Below are 22,003 nucleotides of genomic sequence, written 5' to 3'. Positions count from 1 at the left end.
AACTTAAAAATTGGGAGCCCACATACTTTTTTTTTTTTATTTGAACATACTTCAGAATGTTGATAAATTTGTATGTCTTTCAGTGTTTGCTGCTCCATAACTTGGTGAGGTCTGAATATTTCAGTTATCAAGTGAAATCTACTCTATATATTCTATACTGAAGGGAAGAGGAATTTCATTCATTACCTGCTCTAATGCTCAGCTTGTGATGCTCTAATATGTTCATTAGAAAAGTATAAGCATGAGTGCTTATTTGAAGAGGTGTGTGTGATTCCTTCCTTATTGGTTATCTTTGTTATTTTCTCAGTGTCATATCTTTTTTCTGCTTTCTTACTGGCAAATAACTTTATCTCCTCATAGCTAAGAATATACATCCTGTGCTGTTTTCTGTTCCTTTTTTCTATGTTTGGAGAGGGCTTTCATTTATATATTGAATGTAGTTGTTCCTCTTTGCCTTAAGTAAACAGGATTGCTGGTAAGGCTTTGTGAGATGGTGTGGAGTAGAGCAGCTGTCTTACCTAGTATAACTTGTAAAAATAGTTTTTCTTCAGAAATTCTTTGTTTTGCTTGATGTTTCTGAAACTTTCATGTGCAATCTTTATGTAGCTTAGCAATTAGATATTAGCATAATATGTTGAACACCAGGTACTTCGACTTCTGAGCAGATCAATCTGGCATTAATTTGGGATAGAAGGAATGGTTTATAATACCTCACAGGAGAACATAATCAGAAATCAATGTCTTTTCTTACTACCCAAAGATGGAGGCAAAGTTGAATCAATAGGCAGTCTGTGGCACGTTTTTGTTTATTGCATCTTGGCATTTAAATTATTTGGCTTTATAGCCAGTTTTAGCTTATGCAGTTAAATTACTCACTATATGAAGATGTGAGTAATAGAAAATACATAAGGAACTTGTAGGCTAGGAGGCAGATTTAATCCACGAATCTGTGTATGAATGTTGTATTTAAGTTAAAATGTGTGATATAGTGTCTGATCATTATTGTTGTAATTGCAGCCAAGAGGCAACAGAAAACATGGTGCATCATTTATCATCACTAGAGCAATTACAGGTAAATATGACTTGTTCTTATGTTCATGACTTCCAAGAATGTGTGGATTACTTGTAAATTTTACAATTTCTGCTCTTTAGAGTGGCGATTGTAATGGAAATAGAGCGCAGGATATGTTTTTAGGAAGACGTTTTCTCGTTGTCAGTATTACTTTTTTAGTTTTATGTCAATTTTGTGAGCTTTCTTGTCTCCATTAGTTTGTTGGGACTAATGTCCTAATGTCCTAACTAATAAACCATACTTCTAAGAACTTAAGCTCTGTGTTTTGCAAATTGTTGTTGAGTCTTTCCTTTTTTTTTCTCTACCAGCTCTTTCATGGGGCTGTTCACTTGTTAAGGCAGTTCTATGCAATGTAATACAATCAGAATGTAAAATTTCCTTATAAACTAAGTGTTCAATGGCAGTAACTGAACTGCATTTTCATATAGTAGGAATTTCTCTTAGGGTTTCCAAAAATGTGTAGTGATTTTTTTTTTGATCTGACATTTGCATTTACTGTAACATGAGAATTTCTGTAAGCTGGAGGGTGTTTTAAGCCCACTAGAGATGTAATTTTTTCTTCTTTCCATTGTAGGTCCTGCATTATTTTTGCTTCGGTACCTCTGGTACAGGTAGGTTTGATGGAAATATTGCTTAATTTTTCTATTTGGGAATATTTTTATAGCCATCAAAAGATTTGATGGAACGTAATTCTTAATGAGAGGAAAGTTGAACACTTCTTTAGAATATTGTCCAAGCAATCCTTAGAATAGTCTCTTTTCATAAATTAAGTTGTAACCCCTTAAGTTGCAACTGAAGTCTATCTAGAAAAGAGCTAGTGTGTACTAATTTGACTTTGTACTTTTACCAGAAGTGAAAGTCAACTTGCAGTTGGAATGTCACCTTTCTCCAAACACATATTTGTCCTCTGCACTCCCAACAGCTATATTGCAAGTGAAACTGCTGTGGTTTTTCCTTTTTTTTTCTCTTAAGCCCTAAGGATGGCACAGCAGGGGTTGCTTCCTTTGGAGTAATAATTTTGATTTTTTTTTTTCCTTGACAACTCAAACTGTCATACAAAAAGCTTGATAACTACTTGAGCAGCACTCGTACCATTTATAAATTTTAGGTTCTGGTTCAAAGAGTGATTAAGTGGTCCCAGAAATATATTGGGGTAAATAAAGTGTTTCTGAAGAATTTCAGCTCTGTGGTTTTACTACTCTGTTGGTGCACTTAGCAGGTTTGAAGATATCAGTTTTCCTGTTTAAAGGATATTCTGTTGGTTTTGAGATATATGAAAAGGAGTATTTATGTGGCTTCCTGTGAAACAATACTGTACTTGAATTTGGCAGGGAATGCTGTTTTCCCTATTGCTGGTGTTCTGGTTTATTTTTATGCACCTACCTGCCTCCCTTTTTTGGTGGGGGAGGTGAAATTTTTGGGCATCATACTGTCATGTAAGTCTAGTTATGAGGATTCAATTGTAGACAGAATTAAATTATTTTTCTTCCCTCCCTCCAGTAGTCATTTAAAGTCTAATTTCAAGCTTTTATAATTGTTTCTAGTTGCTATTTTCATGTATTTAATAAAAGTGTTTGGGAGGGAGCTCGGGAGGCCTCTAGTTTCAAGTCCTGCTAAAAGCAGAGCATTAAATTCAGATTGGGTTCAACAGGGCTCTGTCCAGCTAGGTCTTGAAAAAGTTAAAGGGTGGATATCCCAAAGACTCTCTAATCTGTCCTAGTGCCTGTCTGTCTTCATGGTGAAGTAAGCCCTTCCTTATGTCAATTTGGAACCTGGTTTAGATTCATAGAGACATTTAGGTTGGAAAAGACCTTTACAATCATGGAGTCTAACTGTTAATGCAGCACTGCCAAGTCCTCCAGAGGGTTGATCATAGTTTCTTGTGTTCCTGCCATGCACCTCAGTTGCTCCCATCTTCATGGTAACCTCCTAGGTATCAGACAGCTGCTGTTTGGTCTCCCTAAAGCCTTCCCTTCTCCAGGCTAAACACGTACAGTTCCCTCAGTATCTCCTTGTAGGGCAAGTGCTCCAGTCCCCTAACCCTCTTTGGGGGCCCTCCTGTTTACTGGTGTTCTTCGTTTGATGGGTGTCCCAAAACTGGCTGATGATCAGAGTATAAAGAGTGATGAGTAAATTATTGTTTCCCTTAATATGTGGTTTTGTTCTGTTAATACAAACAAGGCTGTTGTTACCCTTTGTTGTTGGCAGGGTGCAGTGTTGATTCATGTTCAATTGCTAAAACCACATAGGTGATTGATGGTTGCCTTAAAGCTAAATTATCTAGTTTGTATATCTCAGGTACTGCTTTTGTTAGGTGTAGGTTCTGATTTAGTCTAATGTTTTTGGTATTTCAGCCCTGCAAAATTTTCTCTGCCCACTGGACTGGTTCGTCTCGTTAGTAAGCAGATCAACTGGCACCTCATTCTTGCCAGGTAACCAGCTCTCATGCTTTTCCATTTTTTTATGGTAGTGAATGTATTAATGCTTCTTCTGCTCTCCCCGCTATCCCTGCTGGTAACCATGCTCAGTTAATATTGTGCTGAAGTCATGTTATTCTTTTTGGTCAAGAAAAATACCGGAGGCTTTCACAGGTAGCTCTGTGAAAGAAAGCTCAGTCTGCTGACTAAGGGGCTCCCACCTGCTTCCTTTCAGTTAATGCACCTCTGCTCAGGTCTGAATGTCTGTCTGGCTTTTTGAGGTGAAGTTATTTGCAGTGCAGTTGTTCTCAAACTCAAGTCCTGAATTCGGCTGGTTAAAGACTTGACAGGATATGTAATTTTAAAATAAGCAATTTGTATTTGTGGAAAGTGAATGCATACCCTCAAGACTTGTCTGCTATTGCATGACAGAGAAGTGGGAGTTCCCGTGCTAGAACCAGCTGTTCTGCAGTAATTTTAGCAATATCAGTAAGGTCACTGGCATTTAAAAATAAGCATAAATATATGCAGAAAAATGGTTCAGTGACTTGAAGGTAGTATGAAAGGTTTTAGTTTATGTTGTGTGTTAGGTACAAAGACAGAAGACCTACTCCTAAGGAGACTACATAACTTACTGAAGTATGATAGTTGTTTATTCCAGATAAAGCAATACATAGTTTTGGATGTCGCTGTTGTAAAATTATCCATAAGCAGCATCTAATTCTGACCTCTCTTGCAATGAGATTTTAGACATTGTTTCTATTTTCTTAGTGCTACTGGAAAAGAATGTCAGATAGATTTCAGTGACTTGAAGGGAATCGCATAGAACTGATATCTTCTTTCTAGTAAAAAATTGATATTTCCCAATTTGTTTTGATTTATGAGAGGCAATTTATATCTAACCTTGCAGAAAAGCCCCTAGGACTGATGCACATTCTGTAAGGAATGGACTTAGAATGAACTTTCAAACCTGTATTTTCTCTTTCAGCAATGGTAAATTGTTGGCAGTTGTTCAAGACCAGTGTGTAGAAATCAGGTAATTTAGTGTTATCTATTGCTTCATGAACACAGTTGTGGAGTCCTCAGAAAGTGTTTCCAGTCATTTATTTACTAAATGTACTTTTAAATATTTTTCTGCATTTTGCAGTGTTATACATTGTGAAAGTTATCCATGGAATAATCATAAAAGCAGAAACCTTCTGTTTGTCTTAGTTCTCAACAATTCCACATTAAAAAAACCCCAAAAAACCAAAACAACACAACCCCTCCTTTATCCCCCAATTATAAATGTTATAGGTAGCTGTATGTAAGTATCTCTCTCTCCCTCTCTCTCTGTTTCAAGATGTGAAAGAAAAACAATCAAGATGCTCTGAAATACTCAACACAAATCATGGTCTTTTTAACCTCTGCCTTTCTGTCCCCTCTAGAAATTCTCTCCTAACAACTGGGACAAGGAGTCAGTATTCTTCTCTGTAGAGTAGCTGGCGTGTATAATACTTCACCTTATTTTACAAGTAGTGTGGATTGCCATCAAGACTGATGCTTTCCCTTCTGCTCTCTAACAAGAAGCTCTCCTTTGCTAGTTCAAGAGCACATTTAGCTGTAGAACAGATCTTGATTGAGTGTGTTTACTTGCTTCACAAAAATCCATTTGCTAGAAGGTCAGACCTTCTATTTATATGTAAAAGAAGCAAGTGTACGAAAATTGTTCAATCAAAAGTGTTGTGAATACCATAAATGTCAGCTTACAGACTATAAAATAAATCTTGTTTCTTTGTATTAATGTAACTATATTCTTGCATTGTTTCTAAAATTGTAACCTAAAGAATACTGACTAGGGTTTTTTTCTAAAGTTATATGAAGCACTGAAATGTTGCTATCCTATTTTGAACAGCATTACGAATAAATGAGGGATGTTAGTACTTATGCAGTGGGAGGAGGATGTCTAAAATACTAGTATTAGTTACTGTAGCTGCCTAAGGGTGAAAGCTACTATCTGCTTTTTTGACCAAGTAGTTAAGGTGTGCAGGCCTTTGAATTGAATATTTTTCTAGTGTTCTGTTTATTATGGAAAGTTGGATAGTGTCTTTTCATATTTAAATTCATATGTCTTTTTTTTTCTGCAGGTCTGCAAAAGATGAATTTGTATCCATCATTGGAAAATGTCAAGGTATGGCAATCTCTGTGTGCTTACTTAGTGTCATCATTGTTTGTTATTCATGCATTGCTAAATGGTGATGTTGGTTTAGTTCGATGGTAATGTTGTAACTTCTTAAAAACTACTGCGAAGAATCTCGTAATAGTTTTGCTTTATGGCTAGCTCCATTACCCTCCCTCTGCCTCTGCTTTTTGTAATGATTAACATCAGAAAGAAACCTGAATCTGAAATGAAATGATAGTTAAAATTAGTGGGTTTAGGAGACATAATGGGTGACTTTTCTTTTTTGACCCTCCTTTGAAATAAGCTTGTAATGCAGGTAGACACCCTGCATTTTTTTGATGCAGCTGACTTTTTGTTCTGTTTAAGGGATTATATTTATATTTCACTTTTATTAATAACTTTATTCCTTTTTCACAGTGCCAAAGGATCCCAACCCTCAGTGGAGGAGAGTGGCATGGAGTCATGACTGTATGTTACTTGCTTATGCTGAAAGCACTGGAACAGTCAGAGTGTTTGACCTGATGGGTAGTGAGCTTTTGGTCATTTCACCGGTATGTGCTCTCTTGGATTAAATATTGATATAGTAGAACTTTTTTTAAGGGTCATGCATAATTTTCACTCTTGGACCTTTTTAAAGTCATGACTTCTATTGCTATAAATGTTTACACTGCGAATACGATGCAGAAACGGACCATAAAAAGTTTTAACTATAATATATCCATCATATGATCAACAGAAGACATGTGTAGCCAATAAAACAGCACAGAGGGCGTGTTTTACATCTGTCTTGGAATTGTGGTAGGTCTGCAAGTACACTGGATAGTGAAATATAGAATCACCTAATTAGTGTGTGTGCAAATAATTACAATTAGTAGTAATAGATCTGCATTTCATATACAGAGTCAATTATAAATCCAGAAATATTGCTGCTAGAGCAACATGAGAAATTTTTTTGCTTGGTGTGATAGTAGATAACTGCTGTCAACAGGCCCCACGTAATATATTTCCTATTTTGTATGTTCAAAGGTTGTATTAAACTGATTTGTGAAGGTGACTGAAATGTATTTCCTTAGTATATTGTCTTTGCAGAATTTATAGTAGTAAGATTTCTTTAAAAGAAAGATAAAAGGAAGTGTATTTTGTTACTAATACAAACTATAAAGCGTTTTATTATTTTAACACAATATAGTAAATTTAAATTCCTAGTTCTTTCAGTAACAAACACACTTTTTTTAAAATCCCCTTTCTCTCTCGATGTCTGTCTTCATTTTTGGGTAAAGACAGCAAATTTTCCAGGAGATCTGAGTTATGCTATTGCTGGATTGATCTTTCTAGAATACAAAGCAAGTGCTCAATGGTCAGCTGAACTGCTTGTTGTTAATTATCGTGGAGAACTGAGAAGTTATCTTGTAAGGTAAGCATACATTTTGACTTAGTTTAAGAAGGTGCAGTGAACTTCAAAGGAATTCTTTCTACTCTTTCTAGAAAATAAATCTGAAATAATCCATGGTTTTTTTTTTTTTCCCTGCATACTTAGTGTTGGAACAAATCAGAGCTTTCAAGAAAGTCATAGTTTCAGCTTTAGCAGCCATTATGCCCATGGTATTACAACTGTCATTTATCATCCTGGTCACAGGTAAGTGCTGTCTGCTACCTGATAGTGATATCTAAATGATGAACAAAAGTGGCAAAATAAGCGTTGAAGGGTGTTGGATATGGAGGGGGAGAAAAACCCCCTATTTTAAAATTGAAACAAACAAACAAACAAGCAAAAAAAACCTCCAACCAAACACATATCAGCCTTTACCCCCACCACACTCAGAAATGTCTTTTGAAGCTACTCCTAATATTCTACAAAATGCACACTGCTTATGCAAGGTACTCAGACAGAACTTGACTTTCATTACCTAATTATTCGAGTGAAATCAACTAAGTCTTCATTCATAGGTAGAATGAAACATGACATGATGCACTAAATACCAATTTTAAGTGAGGATTATGGAGCTTTGGTAGCACTACCTGACCAGACAACAGAAACAACTCATTGTTTCCTTTGATCAGACCGAGTTAATGGTTCTGACACCATTTCCAAAGTTATCTTCTCTGGTCCTAATATTAGGAAGTAGATTACTGGAACAGTAAGTGTTACAAAGAATGTTGGGTAATATTCAAATAAGAGTCAAGTAATTACTCTGATGTTATTATAGATGGTTATGCTTGCTTTTAATTTTTGTGACTTTTTGAGTAAATGATGTCAGAACTGTTAAACTATTATAATGGATGAATCCATTAGCAAGAAAATATGTAGCAAACCAGTTGTCAAGCAAATAGTATGGACATTGCTTTGTGTGTGCTAGTGGCAACTTCTTGCCACACAGATTTAGAAGAAACGGAAAAATTGCAATAATGTCAAGTTTTGTTTTCTTTCTTTCCTCCCACCTCGAAGAGAGTGATATCTTTGTTTTTTTCCTACTATTCTTGTAAGATCTTAGGTTAATGTTTTTAAAACTTGATATTAGTGTGAAGTAAAAGAACAAGAGACAGTGCTGGCTTTGTGCTTAGAACAGTTTGTTCAGAATATTGATCATTAAAATTGTCTTTTTATGGAAGCTTATGGTTGGCATAGCTTTTTTCGTTGTCCATGTTGCAGATTTTCTAGGGAGAGAAATGACCTTTCCTTACATGGAGAAATGTGGTTCTATCTGCTGCTGACCTAATAAGTTTTTGTAATGTGTGTGGCATACACATTCAGGAATTACTTGTTTTTACCAGGAAATATTATGACTCATTCCATGAAAATAAAACTAGTCAGATGGAGTCTCCTGTGATTGTAGTATCTCCTGCTATATGCAGGAGATATAAGCCAGTTAACTGGCTTAGTAAAGTTGAAAATTTGATGCTTGAAAGAATGCACAAGCATGGATTGAATCGAAAGCAAGGGAACTGATGTTTTGCCCTTCATATAGGCAAGTGCTTTCTGTTTTGAATTTAATCTGTGGTAGAAAACTCCTAAATTTGACATTGGAGAACTCTAAATTCATGATCAGAGTCTCTTGCTGAAATTTTCTTGTTAACCAAAAAAAACCCCAGAAGGAGTTGAAGGCAGGCACTTTAAAATTGTGCATTAAATAAAATGGTAGATATATAGGGACACCTGAAAGTTTTCATATTCAATAGCATGAACTTTGATCACTTAGCATAAGTTCAGCTTTGTCAATTTGTGCTTTCCTGCATTTCATTCAGCCTCAGATGGTGAAGTTACACTGGACTATCTTCACTGCTTGTAAGGCTTGACTTACTGCACTTTGTATTACTGTGTATTTGCGCATTACCCCTTACAGAGCAATAAAAGAGCACTTAAGAACTTAATGCACTTAATTTTTTAACTAGATGTATGATAATTGCAAAGAGAATATATCAGTAGGGAATGTATCCAAAGCAAGAGTTTTGGGGAAAAGTCTAATAATGAATTTCACTGTTGTTAAAATGTTAATTTAGATTCCAAATGTTGCTGTCCTCTTGTGATGCAGCCTTCATCTAGGATGGAATTTATGGTGCACTTTAATTGACAAAACTTTAATGTCTGCTTCAGTGTGAGCTCTTTGTAAGCTCTAATGTAAGTTTCAACAACTGCTTCAGTATCTTAATCTGGAACTGAATGTCTTACCTCAGGGTTATCCATAGTAAGACTGCTAGAGAAAATGTTTGATGTTAAAGCCTAAAGTTTGCGATGAAGGCCTTGTGATAAAGGAGTTGAAGGGTTTCAGATTCAGTTGAAATTTTTTTGTTGTACCAAAATTGATGAATGAAGAATGGCATATCAAGTTTTTCTTGGATGCCTGAATTGAAGTTGTTGTTCTCAAGATCAGTGTTACACTGGTTATCTTCAACCCTACTTTGTAGCAACCTGTAGAATAGAGTACACCTGAGGTACTGCAGGCATTTTTTAAGACTGAAGGAACCCCATGAAATCATCTAATCCATTCCCTTCACCGCAGGGTCAGCTGGAACAGGTTGCTTGGACCCATGTCTCAGCAGTCCAAGACCTGCACATCTGTATCCTCCCTTGAGAGTGTGGTCTGTGTCAAGGCCTCTGATGTGCTGGAGGAGCTGCTCCAGAGAGTGCTGGGGACTGAGCCTTGCAGTGCATCACCACAATTATGTGGAACATGTACAGAGACAGGTTCTGGTCATCATTTTCTGCAAAGTGCTGCACAAAATGCTGCAGACATTGGCTGCTCTCTAGGCACTTATTGATCTCTACAATTCACCGAAAGGAGGTTGTAGCCAGGTGGGGATTTGCCTCTTCTCCCAGGCAGCTAGCAACAGGACAAGAGGATGTGGTCTTAAGCTGTGCCAAGGCAGTTTTAGGTTGGACATGAGGAGGAATTTCTTCTCAGAAAGAATGCTTAGACATTGGAATGGGCTGCCCAGGGAGGTTGTGGAGTCTCTGTCCCTGGAGTTGGTCTAGTTGGCATGGTGGTGTTCAGTCATGGGTTGGACTTGATGATCTCAGAGGTCTTTTCCAACCTAACTGATTCTGTTATTCATCTGTGGTTTGTGAATAGCATGAGACCTGGGAATATTCAATAAATTTTACTGACCTCTTAAAAAGGATTAAATGGGGAAGGAAATTTTCTTCCTGGACTTTTTTTTTTTCTTTTTTTCTTTTATTGGACTTTTGTGGGAAAAGTTTTGAAATGCACTCAGGGCAGAGCTGAGCTGTATGAGTGGCAGTCGCTAGGGAGCAGAGCACTTCAGGAGTGATGCAGCCTTGGAAAAGGGATAATGGAGCATTCCCAGGTCTGAGCTCTGGGCTCTTACAATTGTGCCTTTTTTGCACATACTTTGCTTTTTGATGGGTTATTCATTAAAATGATGCTTCCAAACAAACTTAGACACATATTCTCGAAGTTTTCATCAAAATAGTCATTAGTTAAATATAGAACTGCTTGTTAATAAGGTGGAAGGGCTTCAAGGGAAAATACTTTGATACAGTTTAATGTCAATCAGCAATAATTATAAGAGTTATGTCAAAGTTTTTAAAAAGCCATCTACTGTGTGTAACAAAATTATTACTTGTATAATCAGTAGAGTGGCTTTAGAAAACAGAATTAACAAATCTTGATGCTTTCAGTTCCTCAGTAAAAGAGAAGTAGCTTTTATGCCACATCTGAATAAATGGAAACCTAATGCTTGAACAGAATGATCAGAACTTTTCATAGGCTTAAGCTATAATTTTTTATAGTTTTGATGGTAAGGCAGAAACTCAAACTTGTAGACAAACTCACTTTATTTTAGATGTTGGGAATTATGACTTAACTGGAAAGCTACAGAAGAGAATGGATAGGTATAAATGCCACAAATAACAACTGACACTCAAATAATATTTAAATACTTTTAGATTTCAGGGTATTTATCCACAGACAAAGGTTATTGAAGCTCTTAACTGTCTTAGTATACTTAGTCTTTTTGTTGTTGTAAGCAGACTGCTCTAGACTTAAGACTATGAGAAAAAATGTGGCAGTATATGAAACCATAATATGCCTTTATATATTTTACAGACTTCTCCTTGTAGGAGGCTGTGAAACAGATGAAGATGGAGTATCTAAAGCAGCTGGTTGTGGGATAACTGCTTGGAGAATTCTGTCAGGTTCTCCACATTACAAACAGGTCACTAGTTACGAAGATGACGTTAGAATAGTAAGTATTTGTTCTCATTTTGCTGGATGAATATTGTCACTGCCAGAATTATCTGACTGGACGTTCAATATGTCTCTTTTTGAAAGAAGAATTTAATGCAGTTTTTGCTATTTTTCTGAGGTACAATGTGAATGTCTTAAGTAGTTATCTTTTCCCGCCCTGTATCTGTCCGTTTTTGCTTTTTCTGTAGTATGATTTGAACTTGATTATCACTTGGGGTTTTAAAACCCAAAACAACAAGAAAGAACAAAAATATTGTAACACGGAAGTGTGTGAACTCTTCAGTTGTACACTGGGATATGTCTTTGGAAAAAACCTCCAGTCTGTCCTTTTATTACTTTAGAAGAAAAGACAGCATGCCTGAAATAAATGTTTCAGTTTAACTCTGGCTCTAGATTTCTTTTGCTTCTAGTAGAAGTAAATGTTTGATTTAGTAACAACTTGGTTACACTGAAATCAATTTACAATATACCAGTATAAATTCCAGTATTTACTCTTATGTAGGTATTGCTTAGTATTATAAGGGAGCTGCTAATTTAATTGCAAATGAATAGTGGTTTTCTTTGACATGTTACATACCTAATGAAGTGGACGAAATTACAAAAACTGGATTTTATTATCCTTGCGTTATTTTGAAGTGGGCAGTTTTATGGAAATTTAAAGAATCCTGCACAGTTGTTTTAGTATTTGAGATATGACTTAATTTTTGGTGCATAAAACAATGTATGAGATTGTCTTTCATTGAATGATTTGTTTCTGTTTTTACAGGCACAGAGAAGAGGATTATTAAGGATTATGAATTTAAGATTTTACAGCAGGCGGGGAACAGAACAGGTATTAAGGTCTAGGTCTACCTCAGAAATGTATTTTACTAACATAATTGTCCATTAATGACTATCTGAGAAACTGACTAAAAGCAAGTTTTACTTTATGCAACTTAACATTCTGTGAAATTAAAGCTAAAAGTTTGTTCTTTTTGATTAAATGGAGAAACATGCTATTTATTTGGCTTTCTTAAAAATCCAATTAGTTCATGTGCTGAAGCTTGAATCATTGGATTTCAGGAACAGGTCTAGAGATGTAAATTCAATATTAAATGTAAACTTATCCAAAAAGGAAGGTATAAGACGTGCTTATTTGTTAATGAATGTAATAATCATAGCATGTTAGATGTGTTACATATTCTACAAGAAGAAAGTAGATTGTGATAAGTTTCTCAAATATATGCCCAGGAGAGAAGTAAGAGGAATAAAACCCAGCCTTCCGCACTACCCCACTCCCACTAGAAAACAACAAAACCCCCTCACCTTACAGCTCAAAATTTTCATACAATGTAGGGAAGAAAAAATGGGTGGATTCAAACTAATTATTCATGGCTTAAATAGGGCAGACACAAAGACTTGATTTTTTCTAGTCTGAGATCCTAAGGAAACGTTTTGCTAAGTAACTTCAAAAGTTTATTAAGGGTCAGACTTCTACTACTGGGATGCATGTGAACCTAATAAAACTGCTGATGAGAATCAACTTGTTCTTAACAAAACCTGGGTATGGATTTTGTATTCTCTCCCCTGAGTGAGTGGGTGTTAGAATGTCACACTGAGGTGTAGGTATGTACTTTCTGTATTTCTAAGGCTTTGTACACAGTGCTCGTGGCTTTCTGGTATATGCCCTAGGAGCTGCCCATGCACTGCTGCACCACCTTCTCTTACCTCTTGTCTACTAATCGTGTGTAGCCTTTGATTTATTCCTCTTTCTATTCCCCTTTCCCTTCTTGTAAAAAAATTTTTTTCCCTTCTTTTTCTTTACAAAGAAAAACCAGAAAAGAATGTGTCTACCACCTTCAACCTGTGTCCTCTTGAGAGGAAAAATGCTTGATTGGAAGTTATATGGACTTAGGAAATGACCTTAATAGATCTTTTGGGATGTTTAGGTGACTGGTTAAAAGAAGTTGCATGCTTGATTGAAAGGGGAAAATAAATCTTTCTGAATCTCTCTCAAGGGTGTAATGGGAAAAGATTTTATTTCCTTCACTGAAAATATAAAAGAGAAAGCTGAAGTAAAGTTTTTTTACTGAAAAACTTGTACTGAGTGTAGCTATACTAAACTTCAACTTCATTGCACTTGCCAGTACTGAATTAACAAAGAAAAGCAGAGACTGTTATTCATCCTTGAATGTTTTGATCCAATTTCAGAGATTATGGCTTAAATATATGAGATATAGTTTGTATTCTCAATGGCAAATTAACACCAGGGTTAAAATATGGCAGGCATAGCAGCTGGAGGACTTGTGTATTAGAACTACCTATACTGGCACTGGATTCTTAGTGTTCCTACTTAAGTGACACTTAGAAAATGTTAGGTGCCAACTTGCTGACGTTTTCAAAATCTTATTTTGAAGTTCCCTTAAGTCGTCAAGCTGTTTACAGAGGCAGCATTGCCTGCTTTGCCGAAAGACTCATTAATTTTTATAGATAAGAGTGTGTGGGCGGTAAATTTGAGTGTGTTAATATCTAAATCTAACAGCAAGAGAGTAATTACTGACTACTAAGTAAACATTTACCTCTTTTTAAGATCTGGGATGTATACCACCGATCAATTATCTGAACAGGTTATATATTTTGGCTCTATGTCTTTTGTTCTTTATGCATGCAAATTGATCCCTAAAGAGAGAATTGCCACTGTAGGCATGTACAATTCCTGGGCAAACCACAGCTGAAAGTACAGTACTCTGGCTTCTTAAGAATATAATCAGAGAATACTTAGGAAATTTTTCTAATATAAATAATGCTTAACTGATTAAAAAAAACCCTTAATGCTTCCATTTTCAATTAAAAACACACTTTAGGCTTGGATTTAAGCAGTGCTCTCAGTAGCTGCAAACCACTGTACAACAGTGAGCAGATTCCTCAATTGTCAGTTTTCTGTGACATGAAGACGTAACATAGAAAGCCTAAGAAATAAAAGTAATAAAAAACCCCCAACCCCAAAATAACATATTTACCTGAAAAGAATGTTTATATCTTCAAATGATACCTACTAATAATGTTCTGTAGAAATGCCATTAAAACTTCTTAATTGATGGAGGTCATTTAACGTTTTTGTACTTCATTTATGTTGGGGTATTTTCCAAGAGGGGAAGTGTCGGCTTAAAAATTGGTTGGACAGTTTTAATATTACCGTAGGTGAATCTTTATTAGGAAGTTTTTAAAAGTGAACTAACAAAATGGAATTTTATAAACCATGTGATTTTGGAGAATCTGCACTTTGCTGTCTTTCAGTGAAGATTAGACTATCTAAGAACCTAATGATCTTTCTGAAAACATAGTAGTTGTGCTGGGAGCGGGGAGAGTAAATATAAAATGTATTTTCAGAAATTGTTATTCATTGCTACCGTAGCAGTGGTGCTAAATTTGACTTTAAAATTTGAGTGCATATTTAGAGGGTCTTGTGGAAATAGCATATAGATTTGGTTGTAGTTGTGTGGGATTTCGTGAATCCTTAAGGAAATATTTTGTTAGGAGTATGTTTTGCCTCTTAGGGTATCCAGAGCTGAAGGAAAACTGTATCCAGGAGCATTTTTGTAGCCCTGTTGAAGTTTACTTACAGATGTTGAATTATTTCATCTGTATGGACTTAATCTGATATTTACTGTGTTGCTGCTTAGTCTGTTGTTACTCAAGGGATTCATAAATTGTGATTCAGTGTCCTGAAATGAAGATCTCTCCATGTGTGTATTTCTTGTATGTCCTTTTCTTTTTATTTTAGTTTGCTTCCAGGGAGAAAGAGCTGTACTGAACTATGTTTTGGTAACAGTCTTCCTTGGGTGGACCTGAGAGACAGGACAGTAGAAAACTGAAGCTGCTGAAGGTTTTTTCTGTACAGAGAATGACGTGCAATTTTCCCTCCAAGTAGCTCTTCATTGCTGTCAGGGGCGTTGTCCTAGGAATGCCACACTTCCAGGTTTTATTTGCTGTATGACAATGTGATGCAGAAGTTCACATTCTTAAAGATTTGTTCATGTTAAGGGACTTTTCTTCCTTTGTGCAAGTTGTTTTTACTCTTCCATGCCACAATTCTCACCTTTATTCTTCTAGAGTAGGGGTTTTTTTATTTATAATTTAGGGCATGTCAAATTTTCAGGATGGAAGATAGTACAAATTTCTTCTCTAAAATAGAAAAAAATATTTTTGGAGGAATTTTTTTGGGTATTCCTTGGTGTGTATTTTTGTTTACTTTGACATAATGTTTGGCAGGATGGAGTTTTCAAGATGAATCTTTCTCCTGATGGAGCTCTTTTGGCAGCTATTCATTTCTCAGGAAAACTGACAATCTGGTCTATTCCATCTCTCAGACAGCAAGGAGAATGGGACCAAACTGATCAGGTAAGAAGAATGTACATGTTTAGAAACTTGAGATATATATATTAATCTTCTGGAGATGTGTTTTCATAGGGAGATGAGAGTAGTTCAGATAACTGTGCCTTAGCTACATTCTAGCTTTTCAGTCAATTCCATGTTTTTCAAGAGCTCTGTATTTACTTCTATAACAATCTTTTATGTTTTAACCATCAACCATAAACTTGAAAAATTAAGAAAAAGAACCAATTATGTTGCAATGAAGTTTTCATGAGGCCTTTTTGATGCCAAGTAGGTAACACTGTTAGAAGAAGATTGAAGTGCTATTGTAAAGCAGAAGTGGAGGCTAACAGGTAACTTTATTTGAATGGTTGAAACCAAATTATGCTGGATGTCTTATGTGTTCTTCTATGCCTCCCTCAAAATTTATCTTACCTTCTACCAGATAACACTCTAGAATAGTTTATTAATCAATTTGTATTAAGTAATTTACTTTCTGCAGGAATTGTTTGCAAAACTAAGTAGAGAAAGTTATGTTAGGAATTGCTCAGACTCTGGCAAACTTTTGTGTAACTAGCATGAGTTTAAATACTGGGAATTGAAAATTAATTAGTTTTCACAGAAAATTCTAAATAACCAATACACTCTCTAAGATTAAACTTTATTTTAATGAGAAAATGTAGTTTGAAAAGTGACAAAACCGAAATGATGCACACTAGAATGTGAAGTATTCTGGTTTTCCTCCCATTAATTTCATGACTAATAGATCGTAGAATCACGCAACATATGCTGAGTTGAAAGGGACACATAAGGATCATCGAGTCCAACCCTTAGTCTTGCACAGGACCATCTTGGACAGTCACACCATGTGCCTGAGACTATCATCCAAATGCTGCTTAAACTCTGTCAGGCTTACTGCTGTGACCGCTTCCCTGGGGAGCCTGTTCCAGCACCCAACCACCCTCTGGTGAAGAACCTTTTTCTAATATCCAACCTTAACCTCCCCTGACACAACTTCAGGCCACTCTCTCAAGTTCTGTCACTGGTCACCAGAGAGAAGAGATCAGTGTCTGCCTTCCCTCTTCCCCTCATGGGGAAGCTGTAGACTGCGATGTCTCCCCTCAGTTTCCTCCAGGCTGAACAGACCAAGTGACCTCAGCCACTCCTCATATGGCTTCTCCTCAAGGCCCTTCACCAGCTCCATTGCCTTCCTTTGGATGCTCTCTAAGAACTTAGTGTCTTGTCTTCTACTGTGGTGCCCAAAACTGCACAAAATATTCCAGGTGAGGCTACCCCAGTGCAGAGCAGAGCGGGACAGTCCCCTCCCTTGACCAGCTCATGATGCTTTGCTTGATGCCCCCAGGACACGGTTGGCCCTCCTGGCTGCCAGGGCACAAAATTTTGCCCATGCCAAGATTTTCCTTCTTGCAGAGGGTGGGATTTGAACATGCACCTGCAGAGCACAAGGGATTCCCCAAACCACTGAAAAGCTTTTCACTTTGAGTACTGTGTGTTATGTTCTAAACCTACAAGACATGAACCAACATCAATTCCAAGCAGGGTAATGAAATGAGATCGAAATGTAATTTCAAGCTTATTTAGAAAAGTATTTTAGAAAAGCATCAACATAAGGGAAAAAAACCTCTCAAAAAATTTCTGCTGTAGTACTGGGAAAAGTGTTGTGTGTGTATATATGCATATCCATCTGTCTCTGTTTTTAATGTACACTTCAGACAGATTTGCTCAAGGATACTCAGTGAGTTGTATTTTTTAGCAATAAAGAATATGTATTCTGAAGGAGTATTTGGGACTTTTAATTCAGTGAGGATGATGTAAAGGATATTCAGTAACTGTTCTCAGAATTATTTTTGTAGGTGAAACTGGTTGCAAATATAATGTTTATTTTCATAATATGTGTGATTCCTATGTAATCGTCACCCAAACGTATTTGAAATTAGCTCTAGAGTGGACTCATCTTTACTTTCAATTAGTACTCTCTTCTTTCTACTGAAAAATTTAAGTCCAAAAACCACCTTCTGCTTGATCCAAGCCTACTTTGGTTGTCTGAGCTGTATAATGTACCCATATTTCCACTGTGTTGCACTTAGGGGCAGGATTTCTGTCATCTCTATTGGTGTAGTTCCCATGTGTTCTCATAATACTAAACAAAGTTAAAACAACAACACTGCAACATAATTCAAAACATTGCAGCACGTCATTAAGTAATGCTGCTTCTCTTCTTGCAGTAGTTTTGAAAGGGGCTTTATAATTAAGAAAATAACCAGAGAAAATACTTGCAGTGCTGTTCTGGACTGGTACACAGGACCACTACCCAGAGCAAACAGGAGGACTGTTTTGGAGATACTTTTGTATGCCTGCAGTCCTATGTATAGACAGGAAAAGCAAACACTTGGCTTTTGATTGCTGGAGAGCTCTTATTTCAGAAATCTTTAGGGTATTATTTTTGTTTAATGCTGACCAGGCTAGGTTTTGTGGCACTCTTGTTTTCTAATACGGTGTTTTAGGAATCCAGAAGTCTATTTTGGCTTGTTTTTTTTTTTTTTTCCTTTTTTTTTTAATTGTCTGGAGAAAAGTACAGTGATGCTACAGGAGCTGCATGTTTATGTTCAGGAAGAGTTTGAATTTATATGGAGCATTTTTATTGAAAAATGAGTGTGTCTGCAATAGTGTAAATAAACAGATTCTGTATTGCAAAGACTTACTTGCATATAATCCTTTTTTTTCTCACAATTTTTTTTTTTCAGCCAGGCTATGATGAGCTCAACCCAGACTGGAAACTCTCTAGTGAAAAAAGAAAGAAAATAAAAGGTATGCAGTACAGTTAGATCATTCTTTTATACCATTGTGTAGATAAAAATAGTAATACAAGTATACAAAGACCTAAAATGGCTTAGTTAAATCTCAGTCAGAATGGTCGCTAAAATTGTATGTATGATCTGAATTTGTGGGATGGCATAGCTAAATGAGTGTTACAATAGGGGTTTTTTAAGTTCTCTCTTAGGAATGCTTTTGTAGCCATAACTATGATGATGTTTCAGTTAGTACAGGATTTCATTTTTTCGTTCTGTGAATGTCTAATAAATCTTGGAAGGTAATGTAATTTAAAGATACTGGCTTAAAATTCTAAAACCAAAGGGCTTTGTTTCCTCTGACTGGATTTGCCTCATGTCAGTCTATTGTTTCCCAGAAATTCAGGCCACTGTGTGCCGCCATTTAGCAGCTGGTTATTGCATGGCTGTTCCAAGAGTGCAGAGATCAATAGCAATTCCATGATCCATTTGCTACTGCTTGTATACATCTATATTGTTAAAAGATCCCTGTTTCTTTGTACTATTTTTCTTGGTGATTCTGTCTTTGGGTTAATTCATCTGACCTTCTTGGGTAGGCTGCTGACTAAGCACAAGTAGAAAAGTGGGAAGCTGACCTGTTTCTCAGTGCTGTTTGGGGAAATATTGTTTTCATCTGAGAAGTGGGAAGTGACATGTAGTGAACAAATTGAGCCAGCTCTCTGATGAATGTTTTGTCCCAACATCCAGTTACCACAATCAAGACAGTTTTACAAATGCCACAGTTTCCATCTTCTAGACTTTTTTGTTTATTTGGTTTGTTAGTTTAATCTTCCTAACAACTTCATCTTGTAGGCTGTTTTAGGAGCCTTGTTGATAGTTGTCACTTGTCCTCAAAAGCAGTGTAGCCTTTTCTGATTTTCATTAGTATTAGGTTTGTTGACAGGTCAAGGATGGCCTGATAGGTATTGAAGTAAGTCTTTATCAAATATCTAAAATTTGTCATATTTTGTACAAGTAAATCAGATTACCGTGAATTCTTTTTCTAAATAAATTATATATATTACATCTTTAAGTGATTTTTTTTTCTTCTCAGCAGCTTTATTTAGTACAGAACTGATTTAGTAAAATGTTGATATAAAATACAAATTTAGTGAATCAAGGTTGTACATGTAATAGTAAATGTGTTAAATTAGGCCATATCTCTTAGTAATGAAAGTCTTTTCTGTTCTTATCTAGAGTTTAAAGTGATCTTTCTTTCTGTGGTACATTCTTATTTGTTTTAGATAAAGAATCCTATTACCCATTGATAGATGTGAATTGGTGGGCAGATAATTCTGTCATCTTGGCTCGATGCTCTGGTGCATTGACTGTGTCATCAGTCAAGACATTAAGAAACTTACTGGGAAAGTCATGTGAATGGTTTGAGAGTTCTCCTCAGGTCACTTCAGCTCATGATGGAGGATTTCTCAGTCTGGAGGTGAGGAATGTGCACAAGCAGATACCTTTTTGGAATGCAGTACAATAGTTTGCTTTTTTGTATGTAATTCTAAGAGGGGCTGTGGTTATAAAAAGGAACAAGTGGTTCTTTTTCCTTATCTCTAGATAGGCATTGTAGGGAAATTCTGAACTTGCTGCAACTTAACTGTTGTAATAAAAACTTGATTGTCAAATAACTTCTGGAGGGTAGAGGCAAAAATCTTAGAAGATTGAGTTGCAATGAGAGAAATCTTGCAGCAGGAGGCAGTTTGTGTTGACAGTTTTCACTGCTTTGTTAGTGCACTTGAAGAACACTGCAAACATTCCTCTTCCATTTTGAAATACATGCCTCTTACAGAGGGAGTATATTTAAGAGAAATTAAGACAGAGCCATTAAGCGACACTTTTTTTGTTTATCTTTAGTAGGATTCCAGGAAGGAGTAGAATATAGTAAAGTTAATAATAAATTTTCTTTGAAACTAAGAAAATTACTCTTTTCTAAAGCTTACAGTGAAATAGGTATTAAACATCTTAAAGAAAAATTTAAAATAATATTGGAATCAGAATATCTCAGTACATACCAAAGCTTGTGTGTATGTTTTTGGAAAGGTGTATTATTCTGGAGATAATATACTGCCAGTGACTAGCATATTGCAGCCCAAATATGTAGTCTGAGATTACATGGAACAGAAGACCTTGCTTTGAATAATTGGAAGTTGAAAACACTCCTGAGTGCTGCATTAAGCTATAGAACAGTGTACAAAGATGTCTCCATAGCTCTGTCCTGTCTGGGGTGGTGCAGGACATTTAGTGTAATGGCAGGTTATTATAAAGGCTTTGCTACTTCAGTAGGTAAGGGATGGAGCCTCAAATCCAGGAGACAGATGCAGTCGAGGTTTGTAGAGCATGTTAAGCAAACTGATATATAAAGGGTGTAAGGGAGAAGGGGAAGGAGGATGTTGATTCTGACATTTGGAGTATTGGAAGTGGAGATGTATTCAGTCCTCACCAAACTAGTTCAGGTGTACTAGGTGGATGCTTCTCGTTTGTGTTTTCTGTGCAGTGTGAGATAAAACTTGTTCCAAAAAGATTACGCTTGGAGAGCAGGCCTGGTGAGGAAGATGAGGGAGAAGATGACTCTGACTCAGATGATGAAACTTCTGCTAAGGACAGATACTTCAGCTACCTGAAGCAAGGCCTGTACTTTGTGACAGAAATGGAACGGTTTGCTCCTCCACGTAAACGACCACGTACTATTACAAAGAATTTCCGTCTTGTCAGTTTGAGATCCACGACTCCAGAGGAACTGTACCAGAGAAAAGTAAGTATAGCAGGAAAGGTCCTATCTCTCTTAATCAGCTTTATTTAGAAAGACCTTTTTACTTTTCTTTTATTTCCTGCTATATTAACAGAATATTTCTAAGAGTCTTTTAATTGACAGTGTACTGTGTCACCTAATTAAAGGGATCATTGTTTAAAACTAGCATTATAATAATTGAAATTAGACGATGTTTGGAAGTCACTAAGAGACACTATGCATTATTGGCTTGGCCAGACTTGGAATTGTACTCCTGTCAGTGTTTACAAATAGTGAAAAACCTGGCAAATGTATTGAATGAAATCAGTTTAGCTTGTTACTGGCCCGGGAACAGGTTAACTTTCACTCTGATGTGAATGTTTTGCATTTTTTTTCAGGCGTACATACAAGTTAGGGCTGTGACTCACTCTTACTGAAGAGATACTTCTTTATTCTTATGGTTTTTGTAGAGACTGCTTTGTCAAGGCCATTTCAGTTGTTCTCATGGTAAACCAGCCCACTCTACAGTTGTTAAAGTTTCCAAGGAGTGCTGATGTCATACTGATACCCAAATAACTTCGTCCTTCTTTTTGAGGGAGAATCTCTGATTTTCTAGCAGTGTCCATCAGATTTGAGTCTTACTTATCTGTATCCTGTACCAGTCTATTTCCTACCTGCTTAAGCATACCCACAGTAATTATCCCTCTGCTTG

General features: G+C 36.3%; 1 protein-coding gene across 1 annotated transcript in view; it reads left to right on the top strand.

Annotated features, from left to right (window-relative positions):
• The window catches only part of NBAS (NBAS subunit of NRZ tethering complex), a 166,612-nt gene that overhangs the window by 4,593 nt on the left and 140,016 nt on the right, over positions 1-22,003 (top strand). The window contains exons 2-15 of the mRNA XM_032681667.1: positions 1,018-1,072; positions 1,647-1,683; positions 3,427-3,504; positions 4,478-4,525; positions 5,616-5,659; positions 6,068-6,201; positions 6,931-7,064; positions 7,188-7,286; positions 11,215-11,353; positions 12,122-12,187; positions 15,607-15,735; positions 18,474-18,537; positions 19,802-19,995; positions 21,058-21,315. Of these exons, the coding sequence (XP_032537558.1) occupies positions 1,018-1,072; positions 1,647-1,683; positions 3,427-3,504; positions 4,478-4,525; positions 5,616-5,659; positions 6,068-6,201; positions 6,931-7,064; positions 7,188-7,286; positions 11,215-11,353; positions 12,122-12,187; positions 15,607-15,735; positions 18,474-18,537; positions 19,802-19,995; positions 21,058-21,315 (1,479 nt within the window). The remainder of the gene's footprint in view (positions 1-1,017; positions 1,073-1,646; positions 1,684-3,426; positions 3,505-4,477; positions 4,526-5,615; positions 5,660-6,067; positions 6,202-6,930; positions 7,065-7,187; positions 7,287-11,214; positions 11,354-12,121; positions 12,188-15,606; positions 15,736-18,473; positions 18,538-19,801; positions 19,996-21,057; positions 21,316-22,003) is intronic.

The sequence above is a fragment of the Chiroxiphia lanceolata genome, chromosome 3 (genome assembly GCF_009829145.1).
Source record: "Chiroxiphia lanceolata isolate bChiLan1 chromosome 3, bChiLan1.pri, whole genome shotgun sequence".
Lineage (NCBI taxonomy): Eukaryota > Metazoa > Chordata > Aves > Passeriformes > Pipridae > Chiroxiphia > Chiroxiphia lanceolata.
Note: the sequence above shows the minus strand (reverse complement) of the source record. Positions and strands in the feature narration are given on the sequence as shown.